Genomic DNA, 17,225 nt, shown 5'->3' with positions numbered 1-17,225 from the left:
CTCCACACACAAGTGGCCTAACTGCCTTCGGGGCTGGCTCACACCAGCACTGAAGGACAGAAACTATTCCTACCTGCTCAAAACCTCAGCACACAGAATGATCAAACTTCAAGTTTTTGACAATCTTCTGAGGTGGAAAACAATCATTGTCTCTGTTTTAATTTCCATTATCTTATACCCCGGACAGTTCCTCTTCTTTTCCTGGACTGCTGGTATCAAACTTTCCTTGGGCACAGAGGCTTGCCTGAAGCACTGGCACATGTCACCACCTCCAGGGTAAGACAGTCACCACTGCTGGGTGGCTCTCAAAGGTCCTGGTGCCCAGTGCCTTTATCTGGGATCTCAACAGATAAAGCAAGAAGACAGAAGCTGATGATGGCAGAGGAAGTATGGGGAAGCAGACAGGGCAAGGAGACAGTTTCTGCAAATGGCCCACCTGAGAGGGCAACCTTGTCACCTGTCAGAACTCTGTACAAATTACTTCATGCTCTAAATATCCTTCCTGCATATGTCAAGTGAGGATATTAAAAGAACTGTGGAATAGGGCTTAGCAGTGCCACCTTATTACTGAGGTTGACTTTGGCCACAGTACCTAAAAGAAATCAAGACAAGAAGATAACTTTGGAGCAACAGGGAGAGCACTGGGTTAAGAGCCAGAACTGTATTCCAGCTCCCCTCTAACTCTAATAAGAAATGAATGGCAGAGCCCAGCGTGATGTCTCAGCAGCTAAGTCCTCCCCTAGCAAGCCCCAAAATCCTATATGAGCGCTCTTCCTGTCCCATTGCTCTACTTCCCATCCAGCTCCCTGCTTGTGACCTGGGAAAGCAGTCGAGGATGGCCCCAAGCCTTGGGATCCTGCACCCATGTGGGAGACCTGGCAGAAGTTTCTGGCTCCTGGGTTTTGATTGAATCATCTCATGCTCGCTTGGGCAGCATATACTAAAATTGGAACGACTGATTCATCTCCAGCCATTGCAGCCACCTGAGGAGTGAACCAACGGATGGCATATCTTTCTCTGTTTCTCCTTCTCTATAAATCTGCCTTTCCAACAAAAATAAATCTAAAAATAAATAAATAAAAAGAAGAAGCAGAAGAAAGGAAGGCCAGGTAAGCCGTTTTACCTGTGGAGTAAGGACATACATGATCTCGGGATCCCTCATCACTCTGTGTAGCATCCCATTTTTCTAGAAACTTCTTGACTTGCAAATATGTAGAAATTTCGGTCCTTATTTACTGTGAATAATATAATATAACCCATTTCCCTAAATCTAGTTGAATTTCTGGTACTTCCAACAGCAACAGAAACAGTTTTGCTATAGCAGAGTAAAAATCTCTCAGTAAAAATCACTCAGTGTTGAGTGACTAACACCACAAGTGCCTCATGTCCTGCTCTGCGGGGTGACTAATAGGATAAAGAAGACCCAGGCCCGCCTCCTCTGCTGGCCAGCTGGAAGCCCTTCCATCAGCCTCATTTGGGTTTAGACCCAGGCAAGGCTTTGTTAAAGGTCAGAGAGGAGGGAGGGCTACCAGGTTGGCAGAGGAAGCTATGGGCTGCCAGGCTGTCTTATAAGGAGCAAATACTGAGGGCATCCAGTGTTTGGTGTCCATCTGGGCCCTCCAGTTCACCACAGAACTTCTCACAAATGGGGTATGAGAAACATAGACTTTGCCCAGGCCAATCAAGGAAGGGAATGTCTTAGGGTTTGGTGAGCTGGGTGGGCCTGTTAGGGTAGGCAGCACAACACCTGTTGAAGCTGATAAAGCTGGCTCCCAACCCAGCTCAGCCCTGTGATGGTGCTAATGAGTCGCTAGGCTGCTGGCGTGTGGTGGGGTGGGGAAATGGTTAACCTGGCTTTTCTCCACCTCTACATTCAGAGTTCTGCCTCACTCACTCACTGGGTGGGCAGATACTGAACTCCAGTATGGGGTTGGTTCATCTGGTAGACAGGACCTCAATTCATAGGACACTGTAGCCTCCAAGTCTTCCTGCTGGTCACAGGGGTGGCCTGGGAATTCAACCTCAGGATTCCTCTTGGCTGCAACTGCTATGGAAGTGACCGACTGTGGGTATTAAACTGCTGGGCCCAGGCTCACGGCCACACGGCCAGCGAAAGCCACAACCAGGCTCCCACCTAGGGTGGTCTGGCTTCAGATTTTGATCTCAACCAAACTGTAGGATAAAAGCTCCTGCTTCCCTCCTCCCAGCAGCAGTGCCAGCATCGCTTTTGAGTTCTCTGTATTGAATGCCCGACTCGCCAGTCACCTTCGCTTGGGATAGTGAGCTTAGGTCTCATTTCCTTCTTCTGTAGAACAAGAGTCCCTGGGGCCAGCGCAATAGCTTAACAGGATAACCCTACATCTTGCAATGCTGGGATCCCATACAGGCACTGGTGCATGTTTCCGCTGCTCTACTTCCCATCCAGCTCTCTGCTTGTGGCCTGGGAAGGCAGTGGAGGATGGCCCAAAGCCTTGGGATCCTGAACCCCCATGGGAGACCTGGAAGAGGCTCCTGGCTCCTGGACTTGGATTAGTTCATCTCCAGCCACTGCAGCCATTTGGGGAATAAACCAGAGGATGGAGATCTTTTTCTCTTTCCCTCCTTCCCTCTGTAAATTTGCCTCTCAAATAAAAACTAAATAAATGTTTAAAAACAAAACAAAGAGTCCTTGCTCCACAGATTTGTTTGCATAATGAGGCAACAGATGCTAACAACCCACAGCAGCATATACATCTACTCAGGTCAATTAACACTATCTCCTGTTCCAACTCTCCCAGACAGACCCCAGCAATGCTCTGGCCCAAGCCTGCCCAGTTCCAGTGACTCGGAGAGCTGTGATGTGCACACTTCACAGAGCAAACATCCCTAGGCTCCCTGCAGACTGGGGCCCTCAGGCTGGCACACTGCAGGGAAGAGCTTGGGCTTCGACCCTCTGCTACCTTTCCAACCCTCAGTTTCCATTGTTGTAAAACAATTAGAATGCCTGTTTCATGGGGCTGTGTATACACCTACTAGATGCTTGTATGGACAATACGTAGCACAGGGCAAGAGGAGCTGCTGTTATCTCAGTGAGTGGTTCACTAGAGACCTCAGGAGCCCACGAGACCTCCAAAACCTTGCAGCTGAAGCCAGTGCTGGGGTGCAGCAGGCTAAGCTGTCACTTGCAAGACCAGCATCTGATATCAGAGCAAGAGTTCAAGTCCGAGTTGCCCTACTTCCGATGCAGCTCCCTGCTGATGCACCTGGGAAGGCAACAGAGAGCCTCCAAGCAGTCGGGCCCCAGTTACCACTTGGGAGTTCCTGGCTCCTGGTTCTGGCCTGGCCTGTACTTGGCTACTGCAGTCATTTGGGGAGTAAAGAGCATGTGTGTATGTGTGTGTGTGTGTGTGTGTGTGTGCCTTTCAAAATTAATCAGTTAACACATGTCAGAATTGCCACCTGCAACTCAGAAAACGTTCATTGCTGTTCCCTGGGCATCTGTGACCACATCTGCTATGCCTGTTGGTCCTCGGTGCATAACACACAGCACGGTACACACTGAGTAGTACTCTGCAACTTAGAATCCCTGCTCACACCCTTACCCTCTACTTACAAAAATTCCCATTTTACCAATGGGATAACCAAGGCCCAGGGAGCACAAAGGCTTTGCTCTGCAGAAAAGAGGAGTCTGTTCTTCTGTGCCTCTGCAAAGGCTTCCCTTTGGAGCTGTACCCATACCATGAAGGCCAGCTGCCAAGCAGCGTTACCTGGCAAGGTTGGGTTGTGGAGACTGCTATCAGAAAATGGCTGACATTAAAGGAACTGCTAACTCTCCACCTGCAAAGGAGTGGCATGAACAGAGCCCTTCCATCTCCTGCCTGTTTGTTTCGGTGTGATTTTCTGAGCAAGTGCACGAACCAGTAAAAAGGGAGGGATGGGTTGGTGCTGCCAGCCTCTCCCAGTTTTCACCAAGATCAAATGCAACGTCCCAAGGGAAAGTGCTTAATAGATGTTCACATTATTGTAGTCTTTACTGTGTGGCTGATAAAGAGGCCCTGGGGCCTCCTCAGCCTTTCAAGAGAGTGGATGTATCTGCTCCGGGGAGCCTGGCGCAGCAGGGAGAGAGCAGCTGCTTCTCCCACGCAGAGGATGGAGGACTCACGGGGGACTCGTTCCTCAGGCCACACGCGAACTACTGGGACAAGACCAAGTGTTCTTACAGCTTCCAGATTACCACAGAGATGATGGGGGTGGGGGGAGGAAGGGAGATCCAAGCTTTCTTTTAACTTTGCTGTCTTGCCAGAAAAGGCTTCCCCGGTACAGCTGCTGACATGATGCATAGCACAGTCACCTGCTACATCATGGTACCTGGGTTCTAGTCCTGGCTCCAGCCCAGATCCCAGCTTCCTGTTAATGCAGACCCTGGGAGGCACCAGCCATGGCTCAAGTGCATGGCTCCCTGCTGCTCATGTGGGAAACTGCAGTTGAGTTCTAGCTCTGACTGTTGTAAGCTCTGGGGGAGGGAACCAGCAGATGGACTCTATCTCTCTGCCCCTCAAATGAGTAATCTAAATAAATAAAACTTCAATTGTGCCGCTTTGCTATAAGCCATGTTGATTCCTCCATGGACAAGTTCACATTCATCCCCAGCAGCATCCGTCTCGTGTAGCTCCTCTGCTTTATCAGATTATCTTTCCATTTGCTGATAAACCCAGCGTGCTTATAAAAACACTCCTCCATTAACATTTTCCAAAACTGTGACAGAACCAATTTTTAAAAAAATATTTCCAGGAAAGGGGGAACATAAATTCTGCAGAAGTCATTTCAAGTCATAAACCTTAAAAATGCTTGCGGCGTGTTCTCCTGATTGAAGTTTTCCAGTTGACTTAGGCCATGCACACAGCGACACAGCCTCTGTGTGGCGCCGGGGCAATGGTGCTTCTGAATGCTTTCCAAGTGACAATGAAAAGAAAAAAGGTCACTTCGCTGTCATGGTATTGATATTTTTAAGTAAAACTTTGGATTCTGGAACCAAGAAAGAATGGTGCCTGCTTTTAATATTTTCTTTTCTTTTCTTTTTTTTTTTAAGTAGAGGTGAAGGGCGAGAGAAATAAAGTTCTCCTATCTACTCAAATGCCTCCAGTAACCAGAGTAAAGCTACGGTAAAGGCAGGAACTAGAAACGTTGTCCAGGCCTCCCTCAGGGTGGCAGGGACCCAAGCACTAGAGCCATGTGTCACCTGCTGCCTGCAGGGTGCACGTGATCTGGACGCTGGCGTGGAGAGCAGAGCCAGAACTTAACCCTCTACTATGGGATGCAGTGTTCCAAGTGGCAGCTTCACCCTCGTGCCAAGGGCAAGCCTTAGCATCTCTGCCTTCTGAGGTTCACTCTTGGCCAGAGGATTTGTTTTTTTTAAGATCTACCAAAATACATTCTCTTAGGACTCCATGTGGGGTTTGTCACATTCTACAGATGCACTCTGAACCGTCAGCGGGGCAGACTCCCCTTCCCAGGGGCTGGGGTGAACTCTGGTTCTCCGGGTCATTCTCCACTCAGACTCTAGAAAAGGACTGGTCATTTATCCATAGGCACCTACTCCACTTCCCCAGCCAGGAAGTACGGCAGCTAAAGGGAACATGAGCTCGAGTGGACAAAGCTGCACTGTGGGATGCATGTTTCCGGGTTCCAGGATGACAATGCGGTGTGGACTGGCACTCTGGGTCCCTGCCCTCTTGGAGAAGGAAGTAACTAGAAGGTAGCTCTGGAAGCAGGAAGCCAGGAAGGGAGCAAGGAGAGACAAGAACCACAGTTGGAGGTCTTTGTGAAAAGAATGGGAAGGAAGGGAAAGAGAAGCCTTATGGAAAACAGAGTAAGGGGCCCAGTGCTATAGCCTTGCGGCTAAAGTTCTCACCTTGAACGCACTGGGATCCCATATGGGTGCCAGTTCTTACGCCGCAGACCCCGCTTCCCATCCAGCTCCCTACATGTGGCCTGGGAAAGCAGTCTACGACAGCCCAAAGCTTTGGGACCCTGCACCTACATGGGAGACCTGGAAGAGGCTCTAGGCTCCTGACTTCAGATTGGCTCAGCTCCAGCCATTGCAGCCACTTGGGGAGTAAACCAGTGAACGGAAAATCTTCCCCTCTCTCTCTCTCTCTCATCCTCTCTGTATAGCTGCCTTTCCAATAAAAATAAATAAATCTTAAAAAGGAAAAGAACATGAAAACAAAGTAAAAACTCCAGAGAAGTGCGAATGCTCTTGCATAGAAGATGTAAGTCAAAGACTGGAACAGGTGGGAAGATGACAACCACATCTTGGTCTTCCAAAGCATGGATACACCATGCCTCTTTTCTTTCTTTCTGTTTTCCTTCTTTCTTTCCTTCCTTCCTTCCTTCCTTCCTTCCTTCCTTCCTTCCTTCCTTCCTTCCTTCCTTCCTTCCTTCCCTCCTTCCTTCCTTCCTTCCTTTTTCTTTCTTTTTTTTCTACATAGCACTTTATGACTTTGCTGTCATCCTGGCAGGGGCCATGCTCATCTCTGCATGACTCTGATTTTAGTGTCTATGCTGCCAAAGTGTGCCAAGGGCCTCTTTGTCAGTTGAGAAGTAACAGCTGCTAACATGCCCAAGGAGCAAAGATGCACAGTATTCTACACAACCCAGGGAGAAGTAATGCTGTACTCTCTGCCCTCCATTCCTCTCTCTCCTTCCACTCGCCCTCAGGGAACATTAGGGCAACTCAATGTGCTGAAGAAACACTCTGGCTTTGCTTACTCATTCTGATGCTTGACTTTAAACATCCCCAAGCCCAGGGAGGGTTCCCTGAGCAACCAGGCCAAGATTCAGGTAATGGTTATCCACTCCACCAAACTCTGAATTCTTCCTCCATCATACTGTTACCACTGCACTCACGCAGTCATTTGCCTATTTATATGCTTAATACCTGTGTTGTTGGCAAAAATGCAGACCCCGAGAGAATGCTCTCTCGCTTGGCTTTTGCTGAATGACTATTTCCGGCGTAGCACCTGGGATGGAACAGCCCAGAGCAAACACGTGAAGATGAACAAGCCTAGAGTGTCCCCCAGGAGAGCCCCCAGAGGAGCAGGACTTACCGCACAGCTTGTTCTGGAACACTGATGTCAGCGACTCAATCTGGCTGAAGTTGGCCACCAGGAAGACGTGGTCCTCATGGGGCTCACTCCCAATGGCCTTCAGTGTGTTGAGGTCCACCTGGCCCACACCAATGGCAAAGATCAAGATGCCCGTGTCCCGTGCCTTGGCCGCCACTTCAGCCACCGAGTCCTGTGGTCTTCCATCTGTCACGATCATTATGACCCGGGGCACATTCTCCCGCAGGGGCCGGGCCCCCTCTGCCTCTGAGAAGGCAATATTCAGGGCATACTGGATGGCCAGCCCTGTCATGGTGCCCGTGGACAGATGCCTCATCCTCTTGACGGCTCGCTCGACCTCAGATTTCCTCTTGAAGGTCTTGAGGGAGAACTCGTTCTTGACCGTGCTGCCGTATTGGAGCAGGCCGACCCGCGTGACGTCAGGACCGATGTCCAAGAACTGCAAGATGTCCACAATGAATTCTTTGACCTTGGCATAATCGTGGGTGTTGACGCTGCGGGAGCTGTCAATGATGAAGACCAGGTCTGCTCGCTTGTTCCCACAGGAGCTCTCTGGGGAAAGAGGAGAGGTCCCACACATTACAAGAGATTTGGGACCCAGTGCAGGCTACCTGTTGTTGGAAGTCTGGGGTTGACAAACACCTTTCAAACCTCCAGTCCTCTTCCACAGTCATCCCTTCTCTGGAGAGTTATATGGGGATACATACACATGGCTATGGGCTACAAATGCATAGGATTTCTTTTTGCAAGATAAACAAAGCCATTAGTAAAGTTTTTAAGTGGAAATACACCCAGAGTCAAATTATTTTATTCTGTTATTTACTAGATGTCATATAAGCTTGGTAAAGAATATACCAGAAGCTTAAGACAGAGCTCATTGTCAAAAAGTTTACACAGAATTTCAATGGAACAAAATAAAAACAACCACTGGGGCCAGCATTGTGGGTAAAGCCTATGTTTGTGATGCTGCCAGCCCATACTGGAACACCAGTTTGAGTCCTGGCTTCTCAGCTTCCCATCTAGGTTCCTATAATGGCCTGGGAAAGTAGCAGAAAATGACTTATGTCCTTGGGCCCAGCTGCCCATCTGACAGACCTGAATGGGGTTCTGGGCTCCTGGATTAAATATGACCCAGTCCTAGTTCTTGTGGCCACTTGGAGAGTAAATCAGTGGATGGAAGATCTCTGGCTTTTCTCTCTTTCTCATTCTACTTCTCAAATACATAGATCATTTTATATTTAAAGAAAAAAACACTATGATACTGCTTGGTTCTGACATTAGACATTAAGAGAAAAAAGGACTGGTGTGCTGGGGTCAAGGACATGGACCATGAACTGCCCTGTGGCTGCAGTGTTTGGACTGGACATTAGGTACTCTTGGAGAGGGACCCATAAACAAAACCCCAGGATGACGGAATGTGTCAACGAACAGAACACATGACAAGACCCTGGAAAAGAAGAACCACACAGAGTTGCAAACAGGAATTTATTAGAGGGGTAACCTGAAGTCATTCACGCAAGACCTTTAAATTCAAATGGAGATGCCTGTCTAGAATGCCACCTACGACAAGGCACCTGAGCACCTCATCAGGAGACTTGCCTCTCCTATGAGGAGGTAGGGAAACAAATCAATTGAGTCCAGCAGGGGTTTGCAAGGTGGATGATCCACAATACTGCTGTATTTATCTGGCTGGGATGTAGACTGAGCTCTCAACCACAGAAGCAATAATAGCAATAGAGAAAAAGAGATACTGACCAAAACATGTTTCTACCAAGGACATGGCTAAATGGGAGAAAGACACATGGGAAGTCTCTCTCTTACCACCATGACTACAATGCTCTGAGTCAAACACCTAGCAAGAGGCTGTCAGAGTATTGGGGATGCAGGTGATGCCGAATGAGATGAGGGACTCCCTGCCCCAGTGGGTGAAAATTGAGCTCTCCTGCTGGGATTTCCAAGGTCCTGGGAACAAATGCCATTAGCCGGGTTGAGCTCCTCCACCTCCTTCTGCTACAACCCCCTTCCCGGACTGTGCAGCTAAATCAGGATTTGAAAGAGATTAGAAAAGGGATCCCAAATGCTTGCCCTAAATCCCAGCCACCACAGCTGCAAAAAAGGGAGAGAAAGCCAAAAATGAAACAGTGAGGCCAGTCATAAAGAAGAGAAGTGGAAAAGGCACATGAGGTCATCCTGTCCAGGCTAGCTGGCCAGGCTGGGACTTATCCCTGAGGGCCTGCACACGCGTGTGCGCACACACACACACCTCATCACAGAAGCCTTGCCGTTCTGACTGGAGGGCAAGAGGGTGTCCTGAACACCGGGAGTCCGGCAGGAACCTGTCCTTCCGCCACCACCACCATGTGCAACAGTGGGGGCTGAGCGAACTTCAGGATGAGCTTCTCAAAACCGAGGCCCTAGAAACCGCATTTGAAAAAGCAGTGACAGGACTGACATAAGAAATCTGACCTTAGTATTGGGATCAATAGAAAAAACTGACATCTATATTAGGTTTTGAAATCTCTTTCCCAGAGCACTTTTATTATAATGGTTTCATCTGCTTGCTTCTGCACAGATGAAATTTAAAGGCAACCAGAGTCTGAAAATCTTTCACCATTGGGGAAAAATATATTTAGAGATGAGACTATTTTTCATCCTCTTTGGGGTTGTGACCATTTAAGGAAATGATGTGGACCAAGAGCCAACATGCCTTATCTACCCTCACTCCAGCTCTCCTCTCACCCCTCCATGTTGCTGGCCCTCAGCTGGGCAGGAGCAAGGCTGCAGGCACTGCGGTGAGATTAGGGCTACACACAGACACCTACGCAACACGGGAGACGGAACTAAAATCCACTCAATCCCTGAACCCCAGAAACTAAGCCAACCCCGAGAGGCAACTGGAGGGTTGCATCTCAAATGTCCGTGGAAGTGTCCATAATCTAGCATATTGGACTGCCACAGTGCTTGACAGATTCAGTTACCTGGAAAGATATGGGCCAGACACTCCTGAGACCCAGGCTTGTCCCCACTGTAGGCACTGCAGCTGCCCTGCCCTTCTTGTCTGAACTTATTGGAAGGAGAATGTGGTGCGATGATCATTAACTGAAGGGGACAGAGCCCGAGTTTAGACCCTGCCATGGAGGAATCATTAAACTGGAGGCCCTTAGGAAACGAAGGAGATCCACAGCACACTGCCCCCACCCCAAGAATTCTATTCCTCAGAAGTTCTTTGGAAGCAGATGGCTCTCCTTGGATGGAGACCTCCATTTTGTGTCTTAGTTGTGGTGTCAACCATCCACAAAGCATCATAATCCATTGAAAGGGAAGCCTCAGCATTCCAGGCAGAATTGTATGTTAAAGTGGACTGGTTTCCATCAAAACACATAGGTTGCTTCCATAATGCCTGGAAGCTCACCAAAATACCAGAGAGGTCAAAATCTCGTTGGCAGTTCCAACTGAGTTGTGGTTCTGAGTTGAAATCAACAAGTCCTGACTTGAAATCAAACAAGCCCAAGTTTCTTCAAGATATTGTCTGGGGTCCCTGGAAGTTTCAGAGCCACAGTTCCACAGTTTACCCCTAGAAGGGCTTGTTCAGTGTTCTAAAGCTTAACATGCATCCCAGATCCCTGAAGGACTTACTAACAATTAGGATCAGTACGCCACACCTGCAGAGCTTCTGATCCAATAGGTCTGGAATGGTGCCTGGAAATCTGCATTTCTAACAAGTTCCCAGGTGACATCAGTTCTCTTGTCCAGAGGCCACACTCTGAGAGTGACAAGTCTGGGAGACAGAACTCTCTGGATCAAAGAAGTATGGAAAGTGTTGCCCCCATCACCTCATTGTGAATTCCCTAACTCTACGAAACTCAGGTCATTCCTCTTTGTAGCCACGAGGTTGGGACACAGCCCTCAGTCAACATCTGTGGAGTAAATGGAACTCTGGATGATTCCAAAGGCTTCTGGAGGAAGGGACCGAGTTAGTATTCAAGGAGATGATGACAACCAGGAAGTGAAGACGTTCCAAAGCAGGGGTGGATCCTGCTAGTAGTGTCATGGATTCTAGAACCCCAATCTTGGCCATTTTATGAGGGAGCATAAACACTCTGGATCATGAAATCACGATTTGATTAAAAAAAAATCCTCCCTCTAGAAGAGGCCAATTTGTCTAACTCACTCACTTCACAGAAGAGGAAAGTGAGGCTCAAAGAGGTGATTCAACTTCTACAAGGCTTCGGAGCTCCTAACAGGTGGATCTGGGGTTACACTGGTGCCTTCCCCACTATCCCAGGATTAGTGCCTTTCAGAAATTCTCACGTGAGCTGGAACTAGGAAACAAATTTTGCAAGTGCTTGGATGCACCTTGGCATCTGCTGCACAAAGCCATACAGGCTCTCCACATGGGGCCTGCTCAAAGAGTCCCAGAAACCAGAATCTCCCTGGTGTGTTTCTATTACAACTGACCATTAGTCTGCCTCCTTGGCCTGGGAGAAAACACACACACACACACACACACACACACACACACACACACACACACACTAATCTTCCCTTGTGTCTTTCATGACAGAACTTGTGGTAGCAGTTGGAAGAGAGTTTACAGGCTCAGAATAGAATGCCCTTCTTCTGGATTCCTTCAGCAGCACTTCCAATGCTGTCAGTCTAACTCCAAAGCCCATGCATGGCACCGAGCACATCTCTCACCTTGGCAGAGAAGGGCAGTCTGGTCCTGGAGGATTTTCAGCCATGATTCTACCCCTGCAGGGCAACAGTGAGCACATCCAGGTCTCCCGCCAGGGCTTCCACCTTTGTCACTGCAACTAAATTCCATCATGTCCTTGTAGTACCATTGCAGAGACCTAGTGTCAGTTGCTTAGGAGGGTTAGTGTATGTTTGGGGAAGCAGAGGATGTGAATTTCTACAACAAGGTCCAATGGTTCCATCTGTAGATTGAAAGGGCTCAGAAATCCCTAGGAACCAGTGATAGGGTGCTAAGATCTTAGGGCTAGTCTAGCCTCTGCCGCCGCCCTTGATCTTTCTGACCCAGTCTCTTCTTTTGTAAAAGGGGAGTAATGATATTTGTAGGACTGTCATGAGACTCAAAAAGTACATAACTTATACCTCATATTTGTTCAGTGCTCATTTTGAAAGTTTTGTATGTTGTCTTTTTAGGTGTCACATCTATCTTGGGGAAGTAGCTTAATTCCCTTTTTTCAGAGGAAAACAGTCAGTCTAGATGGATAGACAATTCACTGCAGGTCTCCTACCTAGCAAACAGAGATGCTTGGGTGTGAACCCATATTATCTGGTCTTGCTGCTGTTAAGTGTTAAGAGCCCACACTCAGGAGCTGGTGCCATGCAGTAGTAGGGTAAGCTTCCATCCGTGGTGTCAATATCCCATTTGGTACTGGTTCAAGTCCTGGCTGCTCTACTTCTGATCCGGCTCCCTGCTAATGAGCCTGGGAAAGCAGTGGAGAATGCCCTGAGTCCTTGGGTCCCTCTGCCCATGTAGGAGACCTAGAAAAAGCTCCAGACTTCTAGCTTTAGGCCAGCTCAGCTCTGGCCATTGCAGCCATTTGGGGGGTAAACCAATGGATGAAAGTTCTATCTCTCTTCTCTCTAAGTCTGCTTTCCAAGTAAAAATAATCTTTAAAAAATTAAAAAAGAGCCCACATTCAGCCAGCAAACTATACTCATCCTGGATGGGGAAGAATCTTACCCTTTGTCTTTTAGACCTGCCAGCCCCAGAATACCCAAGATATACCAGAATCAGAATGGCTCTCTTGGGTCAGTTCTTTCCTTGCCTGGAATCAGGACCTGATAGCCATGGTCCACACTGTCCTGCCAAATGTCAAGTGCTTCTTTCTAAATGTCTATTTGTAGCACTTTAAAAATAATAATCAAATGATGAAAACAGATGCTTGCCTCTCTAAGTAACAACAGCTCAGTAAATCAGGCTGTTCATCACTCATATTCTCACTCCCTTGACAAGTGCTTGTTGAGAGCTCAGTTGCAGTGGGATCCCTTGGGAAGGTAAAGGGCTGAACAGTGTGATGAACAAAGAGTGGCTGCTGCTGTTTGAGGGTTGTGGAGAAAACAGAGGATCACAGGTGGCACCATGGGCAAAAGCCCCGAGAACTGGAGAAGGTGCTCCACAAAGCTCCCCAGGCAGATGGGCTGTGTATGCCCTTGGCCAAGAGAACCATGAACAATGTAATGATAACAGAGAAAAACCGTAACGGTTTCTAGGCCAGTAGGGAGAACTAATCAGTTAGCAAGCTAGGGAATGGTTTCCAAGCAGCCTTCAAGGACTACTTGAAGGAAATCCTCATGAAATTTAACTGGAGATGATTGCCCTGGTTGTGCATTTCTGCTACAGCCATAGTTAACTGTACAAGCGGGGGTGCAGCAAAAGCAGGCCAAAGTTGGATTCAACCCAGGTCACCCTGGTGAGTCGGGAGCTGTGCAAAGGCAGTTGAGAGAATGGTTATCTAGTTTCGCATGGAAAGAAAGGGAGCAGGAGAGCATGAAGGGCAGTGAGGATAGGCAGGATCAACGGGCTGAAAGCCCAAAAGGGGTGACCGCACAGCTGTGGCTGGGATGGGGGTGACCGCACAGCTGTGGCTGGGATGGGAGAAGAGAGCTGGAGGATCCCTCCAAGGGCAGCAAGAGATAAGAGACATCAAAGGGCAAGATCACAAAATTAGCAATCTACATGAAGGGCAATGACAGCTCAGGGGCATTTTACTGATGTAAATCGAATGAGGTGGGCTTGTCAAGGAAACACAGAGGCATCCTGAGTGTGAAGACAATCCTGCCACACCCTGCCACACCCTGGGGCTGGTCACTATGATCCCCTGGTCACATGTCCCACAGATGCCCGCCAGGTACCCTCTCCGCTTGTGGCCCATCTCCAAGGAGTCTCCAGGCTGTGTCAAGCTCTGGGAGAATACAGGTGATTCAATGAGATGTCAGAGGTAATGTTGGTCATCTTGATGTTCTCCCCTGCTGCAACTTGATCTGTAATTCTCCTGTCTGAAGGGCACTTGATTAGGGCACCATGGAGCCTGGCCAGAGAATGGAAACCCCATAATCAATTCTTGCCTTTTCAGTTCCCTTATTACTCAGTCTCCAGCAGCTGCATTACCTCGCCCCAGACACTGTACAAAGCAGCAGATGAGCTATGGCTTTCTTTGAGTCCGTCCGGCTCGGTTCACATCTTCCAAAAGAACCACTGGGGACTATCCCGACAGCTTGATGGTATTTTATTAGGGAGACACCCTGAACTATTTACTAAGTCTAGGCTGGACTCATTAGAAAGCCAGGTTCCACTTGGTAACATTTTCCAAATATTCCTCCAAACGCTGAGGGCACATGTGCTTCTCTCTCCATTGTAATGAACAATGCGGGAGGAATAGTCAATGAACTGAGTAACAGGGTCAGGACCACAAAGGGTTTCTAAGGGCTAGAATGAGGAGTCAAAACCAATAGGATGGAATCTGGCTGGCATCAATGGTGAGTCCTGCATGTGGGGTTAGAGTAGCCAACCATACAAACCACAGGAATGGAGAAGTCTGAATGGACAGAGGTGACAAGATAAAATTAGGAATCAGACTGGCAAATCCATGCCTTGATTGCTGCCCACTCCCTATACCCCAGTGTCAGCTCCTATGACAGACACCCTAATTAATCTGTCCTTGGAATCAGCATGCAGCCCCAGGACTCCTACCAAAACAGCACCTGCAGCAGGCGTCACCACTGATGAACCCAAGCTATGAAAACACACCAGCTTGCCAACCAGAGTACAATTTCTAACCACTGTCAGTGAACTCCTCCCAACCCTGAGTCCCCAGTCATCACACCCAGAGCACCCCTGGCCTGGGAGCAACAGACTCTCCTGATAAAATGGACTTTGGTCTGAGTCACAACAGCTGGGTCTGGTGGCTGTCAGCTTCCAGGAGAACTCGGGCTCAGGAAGTTGCTTCGTCCAAACAACTTCTGCCAAACCTCCACCATCCCAAGGCCATGGATGTCCAGGAGAGAATGAACTCGTGAACACAGCCTCCTACACCACCCACTCACTTGCCGCTACTGTATACCCCAGCAGCGTCCAACTGCCCTAGAGGGATGCCTCAGCTGCCTTCCCAGCACAAGGCTCAGTGCTGTGGTATCCTATTTTGGAAACCCTTTCTTGATAGAAACACCTCCACTGACGTAGGGCCCTTTCTCAGAGTCTCCTGTACTCCCCAATTCCCTCTGTGCATGTCCCCTAGCAGCTCCTACAGGCAGCTTACCTGGCCACACATAGAATCTTCGATGGATTCCCAGTTACCAGCATAATGACAGGCACCCTGACGCCCTGTCTTGTTGCTGATTACCTTTGGTGTGCAACAGGTGGGTGTTGTAGACACACCTCTGTGACCATGAGTGAGTCAGGAAAATTGCTCAATGGGGTACCATGGGGACCCCATGGCAGGGGTCCATAGCAGATTAATGCCAGATCCTGGGCAGTACCATCCCAATGTGTTGTCAGATAACATAGTGACTGGTGACGGAGACTGATTCAGGAGATAGAGCTCAACCCAAATACACTCTTCTCCAAACACTTGTCCCTACATCAGCCTAGCCAAGGTACAGTGTACCCTGAGGGGCAGCGCTCCTGGGACCAGGGCTCAGCAAAGTTGCCCAAAAGTGCCTTTTTGTCCCCAGGTCTTGAGGATCAGAAGCACATCAATAACCTGAGGTGTTCCGATGCCACCCCACAAATATGTCCGGCATTTCCCAGCCCATAGGCTCCACCAAACCTTCATTCATTCCTCGGCCCTTGTTTCTTTGACACCTGGGTCAGGCTGGCACCTAGCAGGCAGTGAACTGAAGGCATCGAGACCAAAAGCATCCAAAGTTTGGTCCTGCCTCGATGCTAGCATTTAGAAGACACTATTCCAGGCCTTGTGGACTTACAGTCTATAGAGTTGTTGATGAAAAACAAGGATGACTGTAGAACAAGGCAAGGCTGGAGAAATGCTAATGAAGTAATCATCTGATACGTTTCACCTGGAAAGGTAGGTCACAAAGAACAGTGGTTGTAGAGGGTGCTTCAGCCAGAGGGGACCACGACACATGGCAAACACATGCTCGACCTCCTGCCCAACCTCAGAGGCTGGCAGTAACAACGCATGTGTAGACAGATCACTTCCCTGACACCCCCTGCTATGAATGTCAGCTTGGAGCAGAACAAAAGGTTGGGAAAAGGAAAGGTGGAGGTTAGCCAGGCTCCATGTTCTGCCAGAGCTACCCCAATCTGTTTCTCTCTGCTCTGTATGCTTTCAGTCACAGACCTCTTGGTCCAGTGAACTGCAGCAAAAACAGCTGCTTCCATTCAAGGCAAACTGCATGCTGGGCTGCTTTCAAGAATGCATGAAGCTGGATCTGAATGTCAGCCTTTATTCTGTTAACACCTTTAGGCAGAAGGTGACTTGCACCGACAGAAGCCGAAACTCCAGAACTGTTAGGTTTTCTGTGGCATGCTTGAATTCATGATTAGCAAGAAGGGCCTTGGAAGCCAAAAGAAAGATGAGCATGCTGGGGAGACACTGTTAATAAGGGAAATACGAGAAAAAAAAGCCTGGCAATTTCAGGAGGAGTTCGAGCGAGGATATTTGAAAGGCAAAGAGACAGAGAAAAAAAAACAACAAAAGCTTCCATCGACTGGTTTACTCTGTAAATGCTCACAAGAACCAGGGCTGGATCAGACCACAGCAAGGAGCCAGAAACACCAAGTACATTCTCACCCATCACCTGCTGCTTCCCAGGGTACACATCAGCAAGAAGCTGGGTCAGAAGCAGAGCACCTGGGACCTACCCAGGCATTCAGATACAGAATGGGAGGATCCCAGGTGGCAATGCACACCGCCATGCCGACTGCCTACCCCAGCATGAGCTGTTCTCATCGCTGGCTACATCTCTGAGTAGCAAGGAATCCCCATAAAAAGACAGAGGCAAGCATTGGGGGATGGAGGTTAGGGGGGGATCCAGAGTTGACACCAGCTCAAATTTCAGTTGTCCCTGCTGACTCTCATAAATTCTTTTGGGAACAAAGTCCTCTAAGGCCTTCGGGAGTGCACC

General features: G+C 48.7%; 1 protein-coding gene across 1 annotated transcript in view; it reads right to left on the bottom strand.

The window, feature by feature from the left end:
- The window catches only part of MATN2 (matrilin 2), a 102,081-nt gene extending 85,065 nt beyond the window's left edge, over positions 1-17,016 (bottom strand). The window contains exons 1-4 of the mRNA XM_040972693.1: positions 16,963-17,016; positions 16,559-16,693; positions 10,085-10,205; positions 7,089-7,658 (exon numbers count right to left, since the gene is read on the bottom strand). Coding sequence (XP_040828627.1) covers positions 7,089-7,658; positions 10,085-10,205; positions 16,559-16,693; positions 16,963-17,016 — 880 coding nt within the window. The remainder of the gene's footprint in view (positions 1-7,088; positions 7,659-10,084; positions 10,206-16,558; positions 16,694-16,962) is intronic.
- Between the last annotated feature and the right edge of the window lie 209 nt (positions 17,017-17,225).

The sequence above is a fragment of the Ochotona curzoniae genome, unplaced genomic scaffold (genome assembly GCF_017591425.1).
Source record: "Ochotona curzoniae isolate NIBS_2020 unplaced genomic scaffold, NIBS_Ocur_1.0 contig_2318, whole genome shotgun sequence".
NCBI lineage: Eukaryota > Metazoa > Chordata > Mammalia > Lagomorpha > Ochotonidae > Ochotona > Ochotona curzoniae.
Note: the sequence above shows the minus strand (reverse complement) of the source record. Positions and strands in the feature narration are given on the sequence as shown.